The sequence below is a fragment of the Tachyglossus aculeatus genome, chromosome 4 (genome assembly GCF_015852505.1).
Source record: "Tachyglossus aculeatus isolate mTacAcu1 chromosome 4, mTacAcu1.pri, whole genome shotgun sequence".
Taxonomy (NCBI): Eukaryota; Metazoa; Chordata; class Mammalia; order Monotremata; family Tachyglossidae; genus Tachyglossus; species Tachyglossus aculeatus.
In genome coordinates this window covers 109,228,617-109,250,829 of record NC_052069.1, presented here as the reverse complement: position 1 = coordinate 109,250,829, position 22,213 = coordinate 109,228,617, and the positions used below count along the sequence as shown (strand labels likewise).

The following is a 22,213-nucleotide window of genomic DNA, read 5'->3' as shown; positions in this document are numbered from 1 at the left end:
CTCTGACTCCAAAGCCCGTGATCTTTCCATTGAGCCACGCTGCTTCTCCAGGGCAGCTTTAGACTCAGGCATCCATGGAATTTGAGGGAGTTTGAGCAGTGTCTTGGTGCAGTCAGAAGACAGGTAGACCTGAGTTCCCAAAGAAAGAAACAACAAATGAAAATGTTGAGCAATTATGATGGATCACTACCCCAAGACTGAGAGTTTTCCACTTTCAAAACCGCTGGGGATTGCCATTAGAATTATACAATGACAAGGGTGCAGGCTTCATGTCAGCTCGGTGTTGTAGTTCTGAAGTTAATTCACTTTAGAAAGCAAGAAAGCCCTGGTTTGAAGAAATCAAAGAGAACACAAGTGGTCAATCCCTTCCGAATCTGTGAGTGAGGTCACTGGATCCAAATAATTGAAGTAAGGCTCTGGGTCTGGTACTTGTGAGGCTTTAGAGGGAAGGTGGTAAATTTCTGATGCTAGAGATTCTCAATGGAAAATGTCCCTTTCAGGGAGATCCTGGTCCCACTGGCCTCCCTGGAAAAGATGGTCCTCCAGGATTAAGAGGGTTCCCCGGAGATAGAGGTCTCCCTGGTCCAGTGGTAAGTGGAGGAGCCTTTTACAATGGAGTTATGTGATGCACACAGGCTCCGACTGCTTTTTAATGAGCTTTTTGGATCATTACTTCTTTTTTCTCTTGCAGGGAGCTCTTGGGTTGAAAGGCAATGAAGGACCTCCAGGTCCCCCTGGCCCTGCTGTAAGTAACATCATTTTCCTTACTGGAAATTTTTTCCAGGATTAGAATCTTCTAAAGTATTTTTGAGAGAAGTGGAATGGCCCCGTGGCCTGGTTGAAAATCAATCACTCAGTCATATTCATTGAGCACTTTCTGTATGCAGAACGCTGTACTAAGCAGCGTTTGGGAAAATGCACTATAATAGAGTTGGTAAGAGCACTTGCTTTATTTGAGAGGATGCTGGCTGGCAAAGTGGCCTGTAACCAGTTATCTATGTCATCTCATCTTAAGGATGATGTAGCAAAATCAAGGTTAGGGTGGAGTTGGAGATTCCTTTTAATCAATGAACTTTAGTCAACAAATCTCCATGGTAAACTTAAAAAGAGTATTCACATTGTACTATGTACATGGGGTTTATAGTAGACAAAATCCTTGATCTCAAGGAGCTTACAGTCCGTATGTCCCCAAGGGACTGTGTGAATCTGAGACCTCCATTTCTCCAGATCATGGATACGTTTCTAGATGAGGTCATGATAGTAAATTGCCCCAGATCATGAACAACCCAGCCTGTGAGTACCCATTCTTCAGCACACCTTTCTGGTGCTTTTGTTCTGGTTTGACGCATTCTGTCCTCAGCAAACAGGATTTTTCTGGTGTCTCTTATTGAGATTATGCTCCCACCCCAGTGGCTGAGTTAGGGCTCTATCCAAGTCACTTGATGTTGATGATGATGGAGTTACGGAAGATAAACCAAGTCCATCAAAGGCATTTACTGAGTGTTTACTGTGGGCAGCGCGCTGTACAAAGCTCTTAAGAGGGTACAGTACAAGGGAGTTGCTAGATGCGATCTCTGCCTGAGAGGAACTAAATTATATGGGCCAACATAATAGGCTGTAATAATGATGGCATATTTCAAGCCCTTACTTGGTGCAAAGCACTGTTCTAAGCGCTGGGGAGGCTACAAGGTGATCAGGTTGTCCCACGAGGGCTCACAGTCACTCCCCATTTTACAGATGAGATAACTGAGGCACAGAGAAGTTAAGTGACTTGCCCAAAGTCACACAGCTGACAATTGGCGGAGCTGGGATTTGAACCCATGACCACCGACTCCAAAGCCCGGGCTCTTTCCACTGAGCCACGCTGCTTCTCTGAAAGGAACGGGATCAACACTGTGTTTTGTCTTTTCCAAATCCTAGGGATCTCCTGGTGAGCGAGGTCCGGCAGGTGCAGCTGGTCCAATAGGCCTACCAGGGAGACCAGGACCTCAAGGACCCCCAGGACCTGCTGGTGAAAAGGGAGCTCCAGTGAGTATTGTCTCTGAATTAAAAGTGGGGGCAGGGGAGTGAAAACAGGCTAGAAGGAATTTGTTCTGAAATCTTTCCAGCTCACTTCCCTTCCTTTCCTCTTTCCTTCCCCTCCTCCTGTCACGGGCTATTTCATGTACACATGTTTTTCCAGTGTTGCTTTGGGGGGACATGTCGTTTCTGGAGATATTTTCCTGGGAAAAGGATGTTTGTGTTTCCAAGGACTATTGAATCTTCTCCAAAATGAGGATTACCCAAATGTTGACAAGTTCTTTTAATGTGTACAGAACGACGTATAGAGCTCTTGTTCTGCCGGTGATTCAGTACGAAGCAATGATTCTGAAGGGTAAACCCTGCTTCTCTCTAGCTGAAGTCTTGGCTGAGGGTGTTTGGTGCTCAGCACTTGGTTATAAATAGGATGTTCAGAGCATATCTGGACAATTGTTTTAGAAAACACGGGGCTAGTCAAGAGCTAGAATTAGTTCCGGTCTATCAGTAAATCAATAATGGCATATATTGAGCTCTTACTCTGTGCAAAACCTCTACTAAGCACTTAAGAGAGTACAGTAAAATAAAGGTGATAGACACAATCCTTTCCCTGAAGGAGCTTAAAATCTACCGGGGAAATGGACATTAAATTACTTGTAGCAGAAGTTTCTATCTGTGAGGAACTGTCTGCAAAGAAACCTTAACAGCAGTATATTATATCCATGTGGGAAGATATTTCTCTAAGTTTCTCATAGACTGATGAATGTCCCATTTCCACTCTCTTGTTATGAAGGAAATTTCAATAGAACATCTCTACCAATAGAAGACTCATTTGTTTCCCTCATCATTTTGTGTCATCTCTCATTCTTGGGGTGTAGGCTGTGGGGTTCTGTAACCTCAGATTAAATTAGAGTCTCAGACTACACAGAGATTCAGAGTCCATAATGGGTTTTAGGACAGGTTGGCAATCTGTACGGGTTTAGCCAGAACAGACCTAGATTTTTGTGAGGTATCTCAGAATTGCTACAATCCTTGCTAAACTTGTCAAACTATGTTAACTGCTGCCCATCAACTTTCACACTAGGACTGGAAAATGCTCATGTTAAGTGTAATGGTATTCTAGGCCTTGCATGGGTTCCAGAAAGATGGGATTCCGTTACCCCACATTACATCGTCCATCTTTTCATCATCACGATTACTGGGAAAGGGGAAGCATAGAAGCAAGGGTGTCTGCTTTTCCTAAAGAAAAATTTGGTCAGCTAATTAAAAGGGAACATTGGCAATCCTAGAGGGAACATTCAGGGATACTAGAAGTCTCAAGAAGGAGTGATATTGATGACACATCATGCACTTATTTCCCATTCATAGAAGGGGGAAGTTAGGGTGTTAAAATGCTCATCCCCAATCAGATGGCTGAATGTCAAAAAGGATATCCATCACACTACTCCTCCAAATATCCTTTGTAACTACTCAAAACTGGCTGACTACTGAGCTAATGACAGTACGTTGGGATTGTCCATTGTTTTAACCTACTAGGTTATTTTGTATATTTTTAATTTCTCTTGTAAAAGCAGGGCATTAATTCAGTATCCTGATTTGGGGCATGGGATTATGAGAAATCCCATTTTCACAGTGGCTCATGATGATGGCCATGTAAGCTCGTAGTCTGGCTATATTGCAACAGGATTTTTGTGTGTGTGTGTGTCTGTGTGTGTGTTTGTGTGTGTGTGTGTGTGTGTGTGAGAGAGAGAGAGAGATTTTGCTAATAGAATGCCCCATTTCATGCAAGGTCACAATGGGAGAGTGCCTAGAGCTCAAAAAATGGGCATCATTTTGTTGTCATCTCTCATTCTTGGGGTGTAGGCTGTGGGGTTCTGTAACCTCAGAACCTATTTGGGTGATGTGAGAATGAAGGAGATGAATGGCGAAAATAATTTCCAGTACACAGTCTAGCTGAAATTTTATAATCTAATTTCCACCTCATCGTTATCAGGCAGGAATTTTCCTCAGACATCTGCTATTTCCCTCCCACCTTGTGACCCAAGCATAATGCAGCCCATTTTCTCTCAGGACAAAACACATTTAGTGTTCCATACTGGTCTGGGACAGTCTCGAGGAGGCATAATCTTGCTAATAAGGACAGGCATGGAGAATAGGACCTTAGTTTGGTTTGGTTAGAAAAGCACATCAGTTGGAGCTGTAAGTCTTTTCTGCCTTGGCAATGCAGCAGTTGAGCTGCCTTTATAAAACTGCAGGAGGGGGCAGATTTGCAGTAGTTTGGTCTATTGGCTTCCTCCTTTCAAGTAGAACTACATTTAGTCCATTGCAGAAAATTATTTTGGATTTCCTGAAAAGTAGATGACCTGACTTCCATCCGGGAATCAATCCCCAGATAAATGCAACACATTTCCTTCATGATTTGTAGATGTTCAATTAATTGTCCATCCCTGACTTGAGTGACCCAACTCTGCATCCTCCAACATCGTTTCTAAACTGGAACAGCTGTGGGAATGAGCATCAATTAAAACTTTGATTTTGATTTATAAATACCAAACTGAGCGCCAGTTCCAAGGGGAAGTTGGCAAACACCAACATAAGTGATTTCAGATTGAATGAGAGCAGTTATGTTGATTAATTCGTGTTATTAGAGGTGTGATTTTCCCACTGCATTTTATTCTTGGTAGTTCCCTAGGAGAGAGAGCAGCTCAGTTTGGTTTCCTTAAGCAAGAACAACCCATTGAAACCATCTTTGCCCATCTGTGTTACTGAAAATATGTTCGATGAATTTGGGAAGATGAGAAGACTTTTTATAGCATATAATTATTTACAATAAGGCACCCAGGATTTTCATCTAATTGAATTATGTTCTAGGAAACTAAAGCATTTAGCCATTCCCCACATACAAGCCAAAGCAAATTCAGTTGAAAACTATTTGGTTCACTGTTTCAAGAAAGTAAATATTTAAGCAGGAGCCCAGAAAGAGCTGCCGTAGCCATTTAAGCTTTTCAATTTCCTGGAATAGCTCGGGAGAGAAGAAAAGGTCAGTATATCTCAGAGAACTACTGGCTTGATTAGTCAAGTGGGAAAATGAAGTTATTTGTAAATTCTATATTTGGAACTGGTATTTCTTCCTGACTTAATTTGAGAAGAAATTGGTATCAATAAGAACGAACTCTGAGAAGGAAAACTTAGCTATGGGGAAAAAGCTAGAAAACAGAAGGGAAATCAAGACAATTTGATCTTGCCATGCGGCAGGAGGGGAGAGGAAACAAAACAAGTCAATGACATTTAGGGATGGGCAAATTCACTTTGGCTAAGTTTACAACGGATGTTGAATTTTAAGGGTCTGACTTCAGGGGTGAAGGTGAAATTGCTGTTGGATATTTCTCCCCCTTAAAAAAATTGGATTACTCTGGTGTAGAAAAGTTGCCTGTGATATTTACTAACTAGATATCCCTTAAAAATAGCAGAAGGGCAAAAAAAGTTTTCCATTTGGGGAAATTAGGGTCAAAGTAGAGTCATTGAGGTGTTTCCTTTCGATACATTCTAAATGTTGAGGAATATAGTTTGAGATGTGAGTAGGTCCAAGTCAAATTCTCCCATGTTAAACCCTGTTGAATATACATGATATGTGTTGTATTTTTTCCAAATTTCACGTATCAAAGTTCCAAACTGCAATACGATCATTAGGATCCAGGTTTATGTCTCAAAAGGATGTTTACAACCTCTCACTAATGAAGATGTTTTCAGCATTCACACCTGTACTCCAGACCACACTTTAGAGATTCGAGTTAGTTACACAGAAAATGCACTTTCATCCCCAAAGTCAGTGTGGAGTCAGCACATGTGCTGGACCAAATCCACTTTTCCCTCCTGAGGAGACAAAGAGGTGGGAAGAGCATACAAGGATTGCAAAAGGAACCTCTGGTCTAACTGAGTCTCATATTGGCTGTGTTTTGGCATTCTTTTTGTTGGGATCCCATATCTTCCCTGAAAATCCAAAGTCTTGAGAGATTCTGGGACATGTAATTTCTAGATAAGGGCTGGCTACCGCCATCAGAAAAGGGTTGCTGGAATGATGTTTCTACATCTTGACTAAATAAATCAATCCGTATTATTTATTGAGTACCTACTGTATGTAGAGCACTGTCCTAAGTGCTTGAGAAAAATTACAGTAGAGTGTGAAGGTTTGATCCTCACCCCTTAGTATCTTGCAATCTAGTGGACGAGACAGGCAGAAAATAAATTAGGGATGAGAGGAAGAGAAAACTGGAAAGAAGGATGTGTGGGGAAGGGCTTAAATAGCACATTTGTACATTGATAATGTGCAGAAGTACGATGCACTACGTGTTATTTCAAATTCTGATATTCAACTGATGACCAGGCAGCCTTGCAATGCAGGCCTGTTCTTTGGTGTTACATCTGAATCTGTCCTGTAGCATTAGGATTCCTCAGGGGAACTAGAAGAGGCAGTTGTGCCTCACTGTGCCTCGTTCTCACCTGTCCTGCCAACGACCCCTGGCCCATGTCCTCCCCCTGGCCTGGAATGCCCTCCCTCCACACATCCACCAAGCTAGCTCTCTTCCTCCCTTCAAAGCCTTACTGAGAGCTCACCTCCTCCAGGAGGCCTTCCCAGACTGAGCCCCCTCCTTCCTCTCCCCCTCCCCATCCCCCCCACCCTACCTCCTTCCCCTCCCCACAGCACCTGTATATATGTTTGTACAGATTTATTACTCTATTTATTTTACTTGTACATATTTACTATTCTATTTATTTTATTTTGTTAATATGTTTTGTTTGGTTGTTTGTCTCCCTCTTATAGACTATGAGCCCGCTGTTGGGTAGGGAACGTCTCTATATGTTGCCAACTTGTACTTCCCAAGCGCTTAGTACAGTGCTCTGCACACAGTAAGCACTCAAGAAATATGATTGAATGAATGAATGAATTGGAGGCAGGGAACAATAAACAGATTTTTGAATTCCTGTGGATAAATCGGACTGTCTTCTTTAATCAGTCATCTTGTGTTATATCTAGGGTGAGAAAGGTCCCCAAGGCCCAGCAGGCCGGGATGGTATCCAGGGTCCTGTTGGTCTACCAGGCCCTGCAGGTCCTGTGGGCCCTCCTGGAGAAGATGGAGATAAGGTAAGAAAGCATTGTTGGGAAAACAGTTATTTGGAGATCATTGATCATTGCCTAAATGTCTTTATCTTAACAAAGGACTCCTTTTAATTCAGATGGAAAGAAGCCACTTAATAATAATCATAATAAATAATAATAATAAATTATTGTACTGGTTAAGCACTTACTATGTGCCAAGCACTGTTCTAAGAGCTAGTGCCAAGCACTGTTCCAAGAGCTAGAGTAGATACAAGTTAATCAGTTTGGACACACTCCCTGTCTCATGTGCTTAGTTCCCATTTTACAGATGAGGTAACTGAGGCCCAGAGAAGTTGTGACTTGCCCAAGGTCACACAGCAGGCATGTGGCAGAGCCAGTCTTTTCAAGTGACTGGTCACCTGACCAGTCTAATCTAATTATTGGTCTGCCATGTGCAGGGAAGTTTTCCAGTTTTCCTTTCTGTCTCTGATGCCCTTCCTGGATGAGGTCTCCTGCTGCTCTCAAACAGAGGATTTTGGGAGTTCTGACTGACCTGGAGAAATTTAAAATCTTTAGGAAATCAGAACTAAAACATTTTATATGGGAACATTTCTTTCCTTTAGTGAAACACTATAAAATTAGCTTAATCCTTTCCTTCTCCCCTAGTTTTTGATAGTGTCCTTTAGGATGACTTGTCAGATTGCTTGTTCTGTTATACTGTGTTGGGCTATGTACAATATTGGGTAAATATAAACCTAAATTGTTCCCCCATTCTTCAGTAATATCAGTATCCCTTGGGTATAGGGGAAAATATGCTTCATTTTCATATCTTGTTTTGATAAATTAATATATAATTTTTGACAAAGTATTGAGACCATGAAGGAAGGCAATCATGCCTCCAGTACCCTCAAATTTGGGCCATTTCTGTTTATTTGGCCGAGGTAAGGCTGCATAGTAACTGCCTTGAATTAATATGTTTTTCCTGTCCAAAAGGGAGAGATTGGAGAACCAGGCCACAAGGGAAGCAAGGGAGACAAAGGTGAACAGGTGAGATGCAACTGAACTCTCGGTCAAGAGCAAGAGACTGAGCCCAACCCAGAAAAAAAGATGTTTTACTTTACTGTGGTATTTAAGAAGCACTTACTGCATGCCAGACACTGTAGTGAGTTCTGGGGTAGATACAAGCCTATCAGGTTGGACACAGTCCAGTTCCACATGGGGCTCACACTCCTAATCCTCATTTTACAGATGAGGGAACTGAGGCACAGAGAAGTTTAGTGACTTGCCCAAAGTCACACAGCAGACAAGTGGTGGAGCTGGGATTAGAACCCAGGTCCTCTGCTTCCCAGGTCCGTACTCTTTCCACTAGGTCATGCTGCCTCCCTAAACAGTAAGAATTGTTGCTAATGGGTGCTACCCCACTGATACTTCTATATATTCATAGATTTTTCTAGATATTCTAGAGTTTTTTTTCCTCTCTTCAAACAGGCTATTAATTTGTAAAAACAAATGTTATACCAGGAAAGTATTATTTTATTTTCCAATCCCTTGGAGTGAATCAAAATGATGATCTGGAATTGCCTATTGTTTACTCCTCCACCAACACCCCTGTCATTCTTTGGTAATTGCAGGATATGGGAGACAGTGATTTTCTAAAGGGGAGGCAGTATGGTCTCATGTCAATCCTCAGTGAAAAAACAGAAGCTGTGATTTTTTTTCTTGAAATGTTCTTCCAAAGTTACATAAAGGCCTCTTCCTTCAGTTTCTTATATCTCAAAAATGGGCTGGCTATTTCCCATATCTATGCCATAAGTATTAAGAAAATAATTGTAGAGCACATTTTTGTAGATGCCGGATGCAAGAATGCTCATCATTATCATTATTTTTGGTCAGAAATTTCTTTGTTAATTTCTACAAAAGTCTACCCTTAAACTACTAAGCAACATTTTATGCTGCCTTCAAGAACAGGAGCACTGACTGCAGTGATCTGAGTTGTTCAGAGCTAGAAACACATGAGAATTTCCATCAGACAGCTAGAGCTATTTAAGAAGTTCAGTTCTAAGCATCCACATCTTTCTCTTTTCAGGGCCCACCAGGTCCAACTGGCCCTCAAGGTCCCATCGGGCAGCCAGGCCCCTCAGTGAGTATTTGTCTGTGTCAATCGGTAGAAGCAATATGTCTTAACCTGGAGGGGGAGAGAGCAGGATCTCTGATGGAAGGGAGGGAATCCCAAGGGCACATTCTGAAGAGGATAAAGAACCCAGATCCACAAATCTCTGGACAGCTCTTTGGTGTTGCTTGTCCCTAGATACATTGCAGGATATGTTCATTTGGGGTGATAGTGGGATGGTGGGGCGCTGTGGGTCCCTGGGGTAGGAAAAAGTTCTAAGATGAGTTCCTGGGGACCAAACCCATTCTTTGAGCAGCCCTCTTGGCCTTTAGGATATACTGATTCGAAGTTCGATTTTTTTCCCTCCAGGGAGCCGATGGTGAACCTGGCCCCAGAGGTCAACAAGGTCTCTTTGGCCAAAAGGGTGATGAAGGGCCAAGAGGTTTTCCTGGTCCTCCAGGCCCAGTTGGATTGCAGGTAACTTTGGAGGACTTTACACAGTAGTTATCTTGGGGGCAAGTGTCTGCCAATCAAGTTTTCATATGCTGCATTGTTTTCCACAGGGTCTACCTGGACCTCCAGGTGAGAAAGGAGAAACTGGAGATGTGGGACAAATGGTGAGTTGGGATCACAAGTCTCAAGATGGTCCGTAGAAAATGACTTTCACTTGTTCAGAGCAGCTTCCTGATTTCTGTGCTGAATGTTATCTTTCTTTTCCCAGGGTCCCCCTGGCCCTCCTGGTCCCAGAGGTCCCTCAGGCCCCCCAGGAGCTGATGGACCCCAAGGTCCTCCAGGTGGTATAGGGAACCCTGGAGCAGTGGGAGAGAAGGTAATGAACATCAGACATTTCTGTTTTTGTAGTAAATGCGTAGGCTAGCTATCCAAGAGCTGAGTGAGAGAAACTAGTAGTGCATTGTGAGTGTGCATACACACACATATATATGGGCCTCAAAAAAAGAAAGTAATTCATTAATTATGGGCAGATGGATTCTGGGTTCTGGAGTTGGACCTATGGATATAACTGGGCACTCCTCCAAGGGCCCACATATGTCCCACGGTTGGGCCAGAGAGCTGTCAGGGTGGCAAAATTCCCAAGAACCCCATGCTGTGTCAAGGGCCCAAGTGTCACTGCAGTTTGGAAGAGCTGAGGCAGAAAGTTGGGAGGTCCTGGAGGTGGATGGTAATGGGAAATTTCTTATGGGCTGGCGTAATATGAGCTGAGTATGATGTGACATACTTTTGGCATAAATACATGAAGTCCTTTGTCATATTTCCAGCAAACCTACATATATTTGTGTGTGTGTGTGCGCACATGCATGTGGGTACCATGCAGGATCTTTAAAAAGTCTGTATGCCAGCAAAATGCCCCTTTCAATTGATATACTCATAGATAGTCTGAGGCAGCATGATTACAGTTCTTGGATAGCATTTTCAATTTTCAGACACATCCTTATTTGCCGACAACCTGATTTTTTTTTTGATCCTTGGCCTGAAGACTGGGGCTAATGTGAAGCTCGTATTTTATATGAGTGAATGTGTTGCCTATCTGTAAAGCTAGACCTCTCTCCTTTGAACTCTGTGACTTTTTTTTACCCTAAAACATGTCATTTTGGTATAAAAAGAGAGAAATCGGATGTGTTACCATCTCCAGTCCTTGCTCACGTCTGATTCCAGTAGATTTCTTCTTGGTTTGAGGCTGTTACAAAAAATAAATTTCCCATCATAGAAAGTTTTTGTGATATAATTCAAGAGAATGATATCCTTCCTAGAGTGAAAAACATAAAATAGAATCATTACTTCTTCTGATTAACATGCATGCTAGTCCTAGGCAACGTTGGGAGAGAAATGGAACCATTAAAAATAGTTCAGGTCAGGGCCCAATATTGTTGTAGTAAATACAGTCTATTCATTTAGTAATTTATGAAGGAGGATTTGGAGTAATGAAAGTTACCTCCTCTTACAGGAGCTGCTCATATTCTAGTCATGTAAATTAGCAGTAATAATGGAACTTATTGAGCATTCACTTTGTACAATACACCTTACTGCACACTTGGGAAAGTACAATATAAGCATGATACAGGTTGTCTGTTCACAATAAGTTTGCACTGTAATGATATTGTTGTATGGGTTTTGTTTACTAGGGTGAGCCTGGTGAATCTGGTGAGCCTGGTCTTCCTGGAGAGGGTGGTCTGCCAGTAAGTTGAAAAGCCTTTTTGTGGTCAGGAGTAATCTAGAATACAATTAACGTTCTCCCATGATGGAGGACTAGTAGGAGGCAATATTGGATTCACAGGCCCTAGAGCCTCTTCTACAGACAAATCTCATTTGAAAGCATACCTCAGGGAGTTCTGGAGTCATATTCATTAGTCTGAAAATTTGTACTGAAACTGACCCTGCCGATTTCAGATATGCCTGAAGACAAAAATCATTCTTACATTCCTCTTTAAAAAGGAAAAGCTTATTTTTATGGGATTTGTTAAAACAAGTTGCTTGAAAATCTAAGACAATATTATTGACAATGAACATGTAGTATTGTTTCAGATAATCAACAAGGTGACTTAAAGTAACACTGAAATTATTTTAGAATTGCAGAAGATGGGTCTGCAATACTAGGTCAGCTTCTCCATTGCTTACAGAATCTTCTTTTTCTTTGACACAATTTTGGAATTAATTTTATTGCTCTTGATGTTTCCATGGCCTCTCCTGTGCAAAGCCCCTTGCTGTTCAGTTACAGAACATTCACTCACGTATTTGTTACAGATAGCTTACAGCCAGAGTCTCGGGTTGCCTCAAAGCTGACAGCCCGCCTCAATTCGCAGAGCATGGGGTTGTGGTTCAGTTTCCACAATAGCTTTTGTCAGACATTCCCATGTAACTGGTAGCAGAATGTTAACAAGAGACCAGGCATGATCTGCTTGTCGAAAGAAATGTTAAGTACATCAGGTCTGTGCATCATCACCGTAGGGCAGTAACCATTATTATGAAACCACCACAAGAATGTTGCTCTAGGATAATGGGAATCTTTTCTTTCCCTCTCTCTCCTATCCCCCAACCCCCACTTCAGGGACCCAAAGGGGAGAGAGGAGAAAAAGGTGAATCTGGCCCTTCTGGTGCTGCAGGGCCTCCAGGACCCAAAGGCCCTCCAGGTGATGATGGTCCTAAAGGAAGTCCGGTAAGTAGCCTCACTAATGTCAGCTTGACTTTAACCAGAACTAGTGACTAGGGAGTCTCTCTAGTTAGAGAAATTTGGGGAGATTTTGCTGGTGTGATTATGAAATGAAATCATTATTTGTGTACATTACTTTACAGAGTTCTTTGGAAATGTAATCTTTCTAAATCATATCATTTAATACTGCTCCATGATCCTTCTCATTGCATAGCCCAGTGAAAACCTGAGGGGCTTGTGGACATGGCCACCCAGTCCGTGACACTAGCCTGTGTGAGATGGCAGGAATGGGTGCGGTGCTCACAGCTTAATCAATCAATCAATCGTAGTTATTGAGTGCTTACTGTGTGCAGAGCACTGTATTTAGTGCTTGGGAGAGTACAGTATAAAAGAGTTGGTAGACACGTTCCTTGCCCACAATAATCTTACGGTCTAGAGGGACATGTTTGTATACTTCAGAGTCCATAGTATGTGTGCACATAGAATCTAATGCGGTGCCCAGGATTGTTGGGGCTATGTCCTAGCAGTTTGAAGCCATTGACTTCATAGATTTAAGGAATAAATACATCAGTGATTGACTCTGCCCTGGCTATCACATTTATTCATCATATAATTTCTCTGTTGTCTGATTTGCTGACTGGCTGAAGAATCCAAACACTGTACATATTGGAAATGGAAAGGTTTAAGAAACAGGGCTTTCCAGAGTGCCCTGCATCTTGCTAAAGATTACAAAGATGCAAGTCACAGAGAGAGATGAAAACTCCTTAGCTTGCTTAAAGTGCTCTCCATGAAGTGTGTCACCTGCTGATTAATTGAAATGTAGTGGTGGTTAGTTTTTAATGAATTTACCTCTGAGGTTAAGCTTCACAAATGTATGCCTTCCTTTTCTCAATTTTTGCTTGAGATCAGTGTGTGTCATTCTGAAAGAGAGCTTCAGAGTGTGAAGTTGACAAATTCAGTAACATATTGGGGGAACTGGAAAGCATGATATAAAAAGCCAGTGAGGTTGGTGTTTCACAGTTCTCAAGTAAATGAGTGGATGATGATCGTGTGATGCCTTTCTCTTTCCTTTTTTAGGGCCCAGTTGGTTTCCCTGGAGATCCTGGTCCCCCTGGAGAACCTGGTCCAGCTGTATGTATCACCTTGCATGATCACTGCTGCTTTGAAAAGAGTTTTGATCTGTCTTTTGCCCTTTTACTTATCCTTGAGATTTCTCTCTGGATAGAAACAAGAGGGCTCAAATATGCCTCACATGCCCATCCCTGACATGTTAAATACATTCTTATGACTGTAGAAAGGAAATGCATTTCCCTTTCTGAAATTCTCCTCAGATCAAATGAAATGCCTTGAGTCAGAAACCAGTTTATATCTTATTTCTTTGAAAAGAGAAACAAAGGCACTGGAGGGCTAGGAAGCCTGCTGTGGAGGCTTTAGAAAAGTTTACTTCTTTGTGAACTGAATTGAAAATCAGGACAGATATAAATACCATGTCTTCCTCTTCTCTGAAGGGACAAGATGGTCCACCAGGTGATAAAGGAGATGATGGTGAACCCGGTCAAACAGTGAGTACATTTCTCTGAATTGGGCCCTTTAGGAATGAATGTATCCTAAGCCTATGCCTAATGCAAAGATGAATAGCCTTGTTTGGAATTCTCTTGCTTTGCAGGTCCCTGGGGCTTTGAGGAAAAAAACCATCTGTTTTAGAAGACTTAGGCAGGAGAGTGGGCTTAATAACTTCATGAAAGCCTTTCCCACTCTAGGACTCAATGATCGTAGGATCACAGTATTGCTCATTTTCACCTGGGTGTTGAATTGAATAAGCCAACACAATTGCTCAGTAGCTCTCTGGAAGTGGACTCTTGCCCTTGACCTGATAGAGGAATGAGCTGTGGTAAAATGCTGTGCCCTGTGAGTGAAACATTTACCTCTCTTGGGATTTTATTTTATCTCTCCATATTTCAAGTCAACTAAAGCTTCAAAAAGGGTATTAAACCTCCATCCACAGCCAGCTAATACATTCAGTTGTGTCAGCTTTAGCGGTGAATTCTCTGGTCATGAAAACTCATTAAGGTGATTTTAAATTCATGAGCCAGTAAAGGCATCAGTTTCTTCTATGTTTCAATCCTAAATAGGAGATTGAGAAGTGATAATATTGGATCTCACACAGTGGGAGCTTGGTGTAAATTTGAAATGCTCTGTACTAGGAACATAGTCTAATAATATCCTATTCTTTCTACCCAAATCTAGGGATCTCCAGGACCAACTGGTGAACCTGGACCATCTGGTCCTCCAGGAAAAAGGGTAAATTACTTTTAAGAAATATCTCAGTGTGATTTCTACATAAAACCATCCCATCTCTTCCAAAAATTTCAAGGACATTCGGGCTTAAAATTTAGATAACCATCTCTGAGATCTTTATGAGAAAAATTCTCAGCCCTGAAATTTATTTCCTCTCACCATTCATTAATTCATTCAATTGTATTTATTGAGCACTTACTGTGTGCAGAGCACTGTACTAAGCACTTACCACCATCTACTAGCTTGTTGTACAGGGGTCTTCTGTAATAGGCCAATTACTAAGACAACCAGAATTATCAACTGGAAAAAAGAAATCCTGCATTATGCTTTTACCCTATTACAATTGCTTTTTGTAAGTCAGAACAAAAGCACATCTGCACCTCTAATTCAGTGGTTTGCTGACACTGCTGAAAAGCAGCTTGCATCAGTGTTTAGAAAATGAAGTCAAACAGTTGGCCCAACAGCAACAGTCCCATTGAAAATGTTTTACTCATCGTTCATTGTAATGGCATTTTCAAGGATTGTAGAACTCATATCTGGAGTAGTGTTTTCTAGGGAACTAATCCTCATCCTCACTCCCGTGCCTATCAGTGACTAGAAATATTGCCAGGTGTATAGGTCTGTTTCTTAAACTCCCATTCTTTCCTTTCAACAGGGCCCTCCTGGCCCAGCAGGTCCTGAAGGAAGACAAGGAGAGAAAGGAGCTAAGGTAACTTGGATCTTCTTTGTCATAGAAACTTGTCTGTATACTGCCCTACTGATTTGACTGAGTAATAATAGGGGTATTTGTTAATCACTTACTATGTGCCAAGCACTATATTAAGCGCTGGAGTAGATACATGATATTCAGATCCCACATGGGGCTCACATTCTAAGTAGGAGGGAGAACAGGTGTTGAATCCCTGTTTTTCAGATGAAGGAACTCAGGTACAGAGAAGCTAAGTGAGTTGCCCAAGGTCACACAGCAGATAAGTGGCAGAGCCAGGATTCAAACTCAGATCCCCTGACTCCCAGGCCACACTACTTGAAAATCCTCAAAAGGCTGTTGTTCTGAAAATAAAACGATCGATTTATATGTCACCTCATAACTTGGTTGAACCTGCAGAGGAACCAGGGGCAGTTGGGATCTTGAAAATAAAATGCATATTTTGTTCCAGAGAAATCCTTTTTACATATGCTTTTTACATGTTTTGTTTTGTTGTCTGTCTCCCCCTTCTAGAGTGTGAGCCCATTGTTGGGTAGGGACCGTCTCTGTATGTTGCCGACTTGTACTTTCCAAGCGCTTAGTACAGTACTCTACAGTACAGTGAATATGCTGCAGAAAGATGATAAGATAAGGATGGCTTTGAGGGTTTTGGAATCCTTCTGTTGACAACTCCTTATATTCTCCTTATTTTCTATTAAGGGAGGCAGTATGACCTAGTTAAAAAGCCTGGGTCTGGTCATCTGGAGGCCTGAGTTATAATTCACAATTCTGCCACTGGCCTGCCATGTGACCTCAGACAATCAATCAATCAATCAATCATATTTATTGAGTGCTTACTGTGTGCAGAGCACTGTACTAAGCGCTTGGGAAGTACAAGTTGGCAACATATAGAGACGGTCCCTACCCAACAGTGGGCTCACAGTCTAGAAGGGGGAGACAGAGAACAAAACAAAACATATTAACAAAATAAAATAAATAGGATATGTACAAGTAAAATAAATAGAGTGATAAATACGTACAAATATATACATATATACAGGTGCTGTGGGGAAAGGAAGGAGGTAAGTTTGGGGGGATGAGGAGGGGGAGAGGAAGGAGGGGGAGACAAGTCACTGAATTTCTCTATGCCTGAAATTTTTACTCTGTAAAACAGAGATGATATTTGCTTCTCCCTAATGCACAGGGGTGATGTTAAATTAAAATGAGATAATTTGAAAAAAATAAAGAGCTATGCAAATTCCACCGTAGATAGTCTCAGTTCCACCATCCTGCCTGTCGTTATGACCCTGGGAAAATCACTCAATTTCTCTGTGCCTCAATTTCCTCATCTGAAAATTTGGGACACAATGCTCATTTTCCTTCTTAGATTGTAGGCCCAATTTAGGCAGGGATAGTGATTCAATTATCTTGTATCTACCCTACTTCTTAGCACAGTGTTTGAAACATAATAAGTGCTTAATAAACATGGGGATAATGATTATTCTAGAGAGGAGAGACACCAGGTGCAACAGAATGGGACAGGGTGAAGTGAGATGAGGTGTTGAGCAAGATGAAGGTGAAAACCACCCACATTTTGGCTTTCCATCAATACTAGAACCTTGGGACAGCTCAAGCAGCTAGGATCAGATTCATGGAAGCTTTGCAGGTTGTGACAGGCCTCTAACAAAGTGTGAATGACAATTGTTAAGTCTTGGGCATTGGGTGGGAACCAGAAAACAGTCCAAGTGAGCATGCTTGAGAAGAGCTAAATACCCCGTTGAAATTTTCAGGAAGCTTCTCATTTCCTGAAGCTGTGGGCAGTGAGGGTTTCTGGATTTTCACTGATGGCTTGCTTGTTTGCATTTCTTGGTTAAAAAAAAAATTCTCCCTGCTTTTCCCTAGGGAGAGTCTGGCTTGGAGGGCCCACCAGGGAAAACTGGTCCCATTGGTCCTCAGGGAGCTCCTGGAAAACCTGGCCCTGATGGTCTTAGAGGGATTCCTGGTCCGGTGGTAAGTTTCACCAGAACTGAGGGAACGCTTATGGAGGCTTGTAAATCTGAAGCATGGTTCTGTACCACAACATCAAAGCCAGCTGGCAGTGGGGAGGTCGAGCTGCCTTTGTTTCGTGAGAGATTTATATTTTTCCTCTCTTTGGAAAGTCTCCTTGTGCCTTACACCCAGGGACTGTGCTGTGTTTCAGGGTGAACAAGGTCTCCCAGGATCCCCTGGTCCAGATGGTCCACCTGGCCCCTTGGTAAGTATAAACCTCCTAGTCTATGGATGGCTGGTTCAACTACAGAGTACTCAGCTTGGGTCTGTGTTCCTGGGGAGGGACATCACCATTCTGATTTCTCTTCCAGGGTCCTCCAGGTCTCCCTGGCCTGAAGGGAGATTCCGGTCCAAAAGGTGAAAAGGTGAGATGTAACTTCTGATTTCCCTTCCCTATTTAGTCATCTTTCCATTCTGGGCATTGAAGCTTTTGGTGGTGAGTAGACAGGGGTCAGACTGGGAGACCCGAAATCTGCACAGGGGTTTGGCTGGTTTAGCCGCTGTGATCTCCACTCACCACCTCTGGTCATATAACTTCCCTATAGATGAGCCGTAGCCCTATTTCTTCTGCCTGTTAGAGATCCTCATCAGTCACCCCCACTGTTTGTGTTTCCCAGGGCCACCCCGGTTTAATCGGTCTCATCGGCCCTCCAGGCGAACAGGGTGAGAAAGGCGACAGAGGCCTCCCAGGTCCTCAGGGTTCTTCTGGTCCTAAAGGCGAGCAGGTAGGTGAAGTAGCCAGAACCCACGGGTCTGCAGTGGGGATAGCAAACTTGTAATCTCGGTCATTTGGGCCATCTCCCTGCCTAGCCAAAAGGCATCTGAGCAACCTCAGCCCACCTTTCTGGGAATTCAGTAATCTTTTCTCTTCTGGGAATTTCAATTGGTCTATCAGTGGTATCTATTGAGAGCTTACTTTGTGCATAGTGATGTATTAAACACTTAGGAAACTACAGTAGATTACTGTAGGAACAGGTATCCTAAACATCCTGTTTCACTGGCAATAAATCCCATCTCATTGCAGCCATGCTCCTTTCTTTCTTTCTTTCTTTCTTTCTTTCTTTCTTTCTTTCTTTCTTTCTTTCTTTCTTTCTTTCTTTCTTTCTTTCTTTCTTTCTTTCTTCCTTCCTTCCTTCCTTCCTTCCTTCCTTCCTTCCTTCCTTCCTTCCTTCCTTCCTTCCTTCCTTCCATTGAGTGTTTACTGTGTGCAGAGCACTGTACTAAGCACTTGGAACGTATAATTCAACAACAGATAGAGACAATCCCTATCCTACAACGGGCTCACAGCCTAGAAAGGGGAAACAGACAACAAAACAAAACAAGTAGGCAGGCATCAATAGCATCAGAATAAATAGAATTATAGATATATACACACCATTAATAAAATAAATAGAATAATAAATATGTACAAATATACATAAGTGTCGTGGGGTGGGGAGGAGGGCCTCTCATTTGGTGATTTATGCCCCTGAAAACACAATTCAATTAGTTTCAACAATAGAGAGGTACAACACACTGGTTTGGTTGGGGAGTCCCTCATCGGAGTATTCTCCTCCTTTAGTTCCGACAGTTTTTCCTGGCTTGGGCTACTCAATTTGGTAATCTTCAAAAACAGCTGTCCAAGCTTCTAATCCTGGTTGAGATGTGGATCATTTGGGGAGAACTTAAAAATTGCTGTATTCAAGTAATGGGCTGTAATCAGACAATTCATAATAATAATAATAATAATAATAATAATAATAATGGTATTTGCTAAGTGCTTGCTATGTGCCAAGCACCATTTTAAGAGCTGGGGTAGATACAAGGTAATCAGGTTATCCCACATGGGGCTCACAGTCTTAATCCCCATCTTACAGATGAAGTAATTGAGGCACAGATAAATTAAGTGATTTGCCCAAAGTCACACAGGTGATAAGTGGTGGAGGTAGGATTAGAACCCACGACCTCTGACTCCCAAGCCTGTGCTCTTTCTATTAAGCCATGTTGCTTCTATCAGAAGCTATGGAGCAAGACTAAAGCCTGAGTTTCCAATTTTCCTAGATAAAGGAACTGTTTGTTTAATGTTCCTGAGAGATAAGCAGAGTTAAAAGTTTGTCATCATCCTCTTGCTATCACCACCAAATTGGGTGGGGGTGAAAGCGTTAGTCTCAGCCACAGATCTGCTGTTTAATATTAAAAATATGACTTAAAAAATACAAGAAATCCTGAAGCACTCGAAAGGTGAAGAATAAAAATGTTCAATCAGCAAGTTCTAATTTTTGTTTTCTTCGAAGGAATTGATAATATCCTAAACATCTCATTTAAAAACGACCATCTCTGTTTCCAATCATTATGCTGGCATCAACTGTTGCAGGGAAAATTGTATCCTCCAAACTTGGGCCTGGGGAGATGAATAAAAGTAGAAGCCAGTTTAAAAGTATGCACTGGCTTCAAATAGGCCATTGTCCACTCTTCTGTAGTATAAATTGGGGTGCATAAAGTTTTATGGAGTAATGAAAGACTTCCCTTCGAGTGTAGATTTTTCCATCACTTCTAAGGTGTTTCAGCAAATTACGGGTATGTTTGGGCAGGCTGGTGGGAAATTATTGAGAAATTGGTCTTCTAGCATAAGGATCTCAGTGTGTTTGAAAAAGACAGTAAACCGAATCGGAATGTCTTGTGGAGCAGATTGGATAAGGGAATCAAACATATTCCCCCTCACAGTTCGATGCCTTGAATAAACTGAAAGCTGGTTTTCTTTTTTCCTTGTCTTTTTAGGGTATCAATGGCCCTTCAGGTCCTCTCGGTCCTCCAGGTCCCCCCGGTTTACCGGTATGTATCTGAAAGATTAGAATAGCACTGAAACTCATTGACAAATATCTCTGGCTAGTAGAAAGGAGAATCACGTTCCTGGCCTTATATGAGTTCTGAGGCAGTACAGAGGCAGCCAGATACCCAAGCAGGGTGGGCACACGTTACATTTCATCAGCAGACTGTCAGATGAAAACAGCATCAGAATGTCTTTTATCCTGCTGTTAGGGGAGTTCTTCCTGCACAGTGATTTCTGGAAGATAGAGATACCAAGGGGCACGTGGAAAAATGGAGATGGGCATTGCAAAAAGCAAAGGCATCACTGCCACATTTATCCATCTACAGGATGTGGAATGGGCTGTCACCTGAATAGCTGTTTTGTTCGTTTTGAACTGAAACATTTATCTGAACTACCCCCATTTATTCGTCAGGTTGCATCATGTGATTGACAGACTTTTAAATGAATAAGAGCAAGTCTGCAGGAACTAATCAGATGATGCAGCTCATTAGTGGGTCATAAATCACTCCCTTGAACTGAGTGGAGGAGAGTCAAGTAGGGGCACCCTGGGAGTCTGCAACCCAATCAAAAACTTTAGGAAATTCACACCTGTATCTTACACCTGTTGATTTTAGCTCCACCCACCCATAAGGATAGAATTAAACTGCCAGCAGGGTCAACTTCAAATAAGAAGGGCAAATTTTTATTTATATCCAGATCCCCATGTTACAACGCTCTTTAAAAGTTCTCTTTCATGTTAGCTATTTTAATTCTGGCATTTCTTCAGAGCTATCTCACTTCAATATAGCACTGTAAAATTTGCCTTCATTAAAACATCTCCCTTCCCTTCGTTTTAAATCTTTGAAAGTTTTCAAATGGAATGATGAAACCATTTCCATTTAGCACTGATAGTGACAGATTTCAAGTTTGAGCGAAAGTGCCTTTGAGAAAAATGTGAATGTTGACACTATGAAAATTGAGTTTTACTTTGGTTCATATTTAACAAATTTTAAGTAAAATTATTTTATTGTTGGCACATGCTTACATTGCTTTTGGGTCATGTAAGTATACTGTGATTTTTACCATTTTTAAAAAAGTATTTATAGTTTTTATCCATATTTTGGACCTTGGGAATGTATTTTCACTTTACCCTATTTTTTATCAGGTACTATTGGTTTTGTACTCTTCTGCTTAACAGTCTATTTTCATGGAGCCAATTAAGGGCACTCACCAGGTTTTTGCTGAATACATAGTGAGAAATCGTGCTCTCTTGCCATCATTAAGCTATAAAAGGTGAAGAAGAATATGTTGAGAGAGTGATAGGTTATTAACTACTCTGAAATACGATTGCCAGGGAAAAGAAGAACACTGCCAGGATTCATTGTTGGGCTTGGGAAGTGCCTCTAATCATCTGAATGAAGCAAAAGGAAAGGCCAACAGTTTGGCAGTTCTGCAAAATTGCAGATTAAATCTTTAGTTCCAAGGGGAAAATAAAAGGAAAATTGAATATTAAACTCCCTTAGTCCTCACCTGCTATATTCTCCTCTCTCTTCAGGGCCCTCCTGGTCCCAAAGGTGCTAAAGGCTCATCCGTAAGTAACAAATTTACCCCAATTCTGTAATTGTGATTGTTGGGGAGGGAGGGCAAATGCCCAAAACTTGAAAGTTTTGAATGTAGGGAATTAAGGATTTTAATGTGTGTGTAGTCCCAATAATAATCTCTTTGAGTATCTGGGGAATGGCTAAAATTAATTCACCTCAGTTTACTGAGAGAAGATACACTTTCCTGGTTGGCAGCGGTCATTGTCAGTTAATCACTAGAATTTATTGAGCACCTTCTGCCTGCCCAGCAGTGAACCAAGTGCTTGGGTGTGTATAATAGAATTAACAGACACAATCCATGCTCTTAAGGCATTTACAAACTAGTGGAAAGTGAAAGACACCAAAGTAAATTGAAGATAAGTGAAAGTAACAGAGTAGATAAGATAGTCACCTAAGTGCTAT

General features: G+C 41.7%; 1 protein-coding gene across 2 annotated transcripts in view; it reads left to right on the top strand.

Annotated features, from left to right (window-relative positions):
* Nucleotides 1-22,213, top strand: part of COL5A1 (collagen type V alpha 1 chain) — a 247,123-nt gene that overhangs the window by 200,227 nt on the left and 24,683 nt on the right. For both annotated transcript variants that reach the window (XM_038744585.1, XM_038744584.1), the window contains exons 40-60: nt 501-590; nt 692-745; nt 1,921-2,028; nt 7,052-7,159; nt 8,108-8,161; nt 9,201-9,254; nt 9,594-9,701; nt 9,788-9,841; nt 9,946-10,053; nt 11,366-11,419; nt 12,289-12,396; nt 13,468-13,521; nt 13,899-13,952; nt 14,638-14,691; nt 15,344-15,397; nt 17,276-17,383; nt 17,574-17,627; nt 17,734-17,787; nt 18,040-18,147; nt 20,180-20,233; nt 21,766-21,801. In XM_038744585.1, the coding sequence (XP_038600513.1) occupies nt 501-590; nt 692-745; nt 1,921-2,028; nt 7,052-7,159; nt 8,108-8,161; nt 9,201-9,254; nt 9,594-9,701; nt 9,788-9,841; nt 9,946-10,053; nt 11,366-11,419; nt 12,289-12,396; nt 13,468-13,521; nt 13,899-13,952; nt 14,638-14,691; nt 15,344-15,397; nt 17,276-17,383; nt 17,574-17,627; nt 17,734-17,787; nt 18,040-18,147; nt 20,180-20,233; nt 21,766-21,801 (1,530 nt within the window). The remainder of the gene's footprint in view (nt 1-500; nt 591-691; nt 746-1,920; nt 2,029-7,051; nt 7,160-8,107; nt 8,162-9,200; nt 9,255-9,593; nt 9,702-9,787; nt 9,842-9,945; nt 10,054-11,365; nt 11,420-12,288; nt 12,397-13,467; nt 13,522-13,898; nt 13,953-14,637; nt 14,692-15,343; nt 15,398-17,275; nt 17,384-17,573; nt 17,628-17,733; nt 17,788-18,039; nt 18,148-20,179; nt 20,234-21,765; nt 21,802-22,213) is intronic.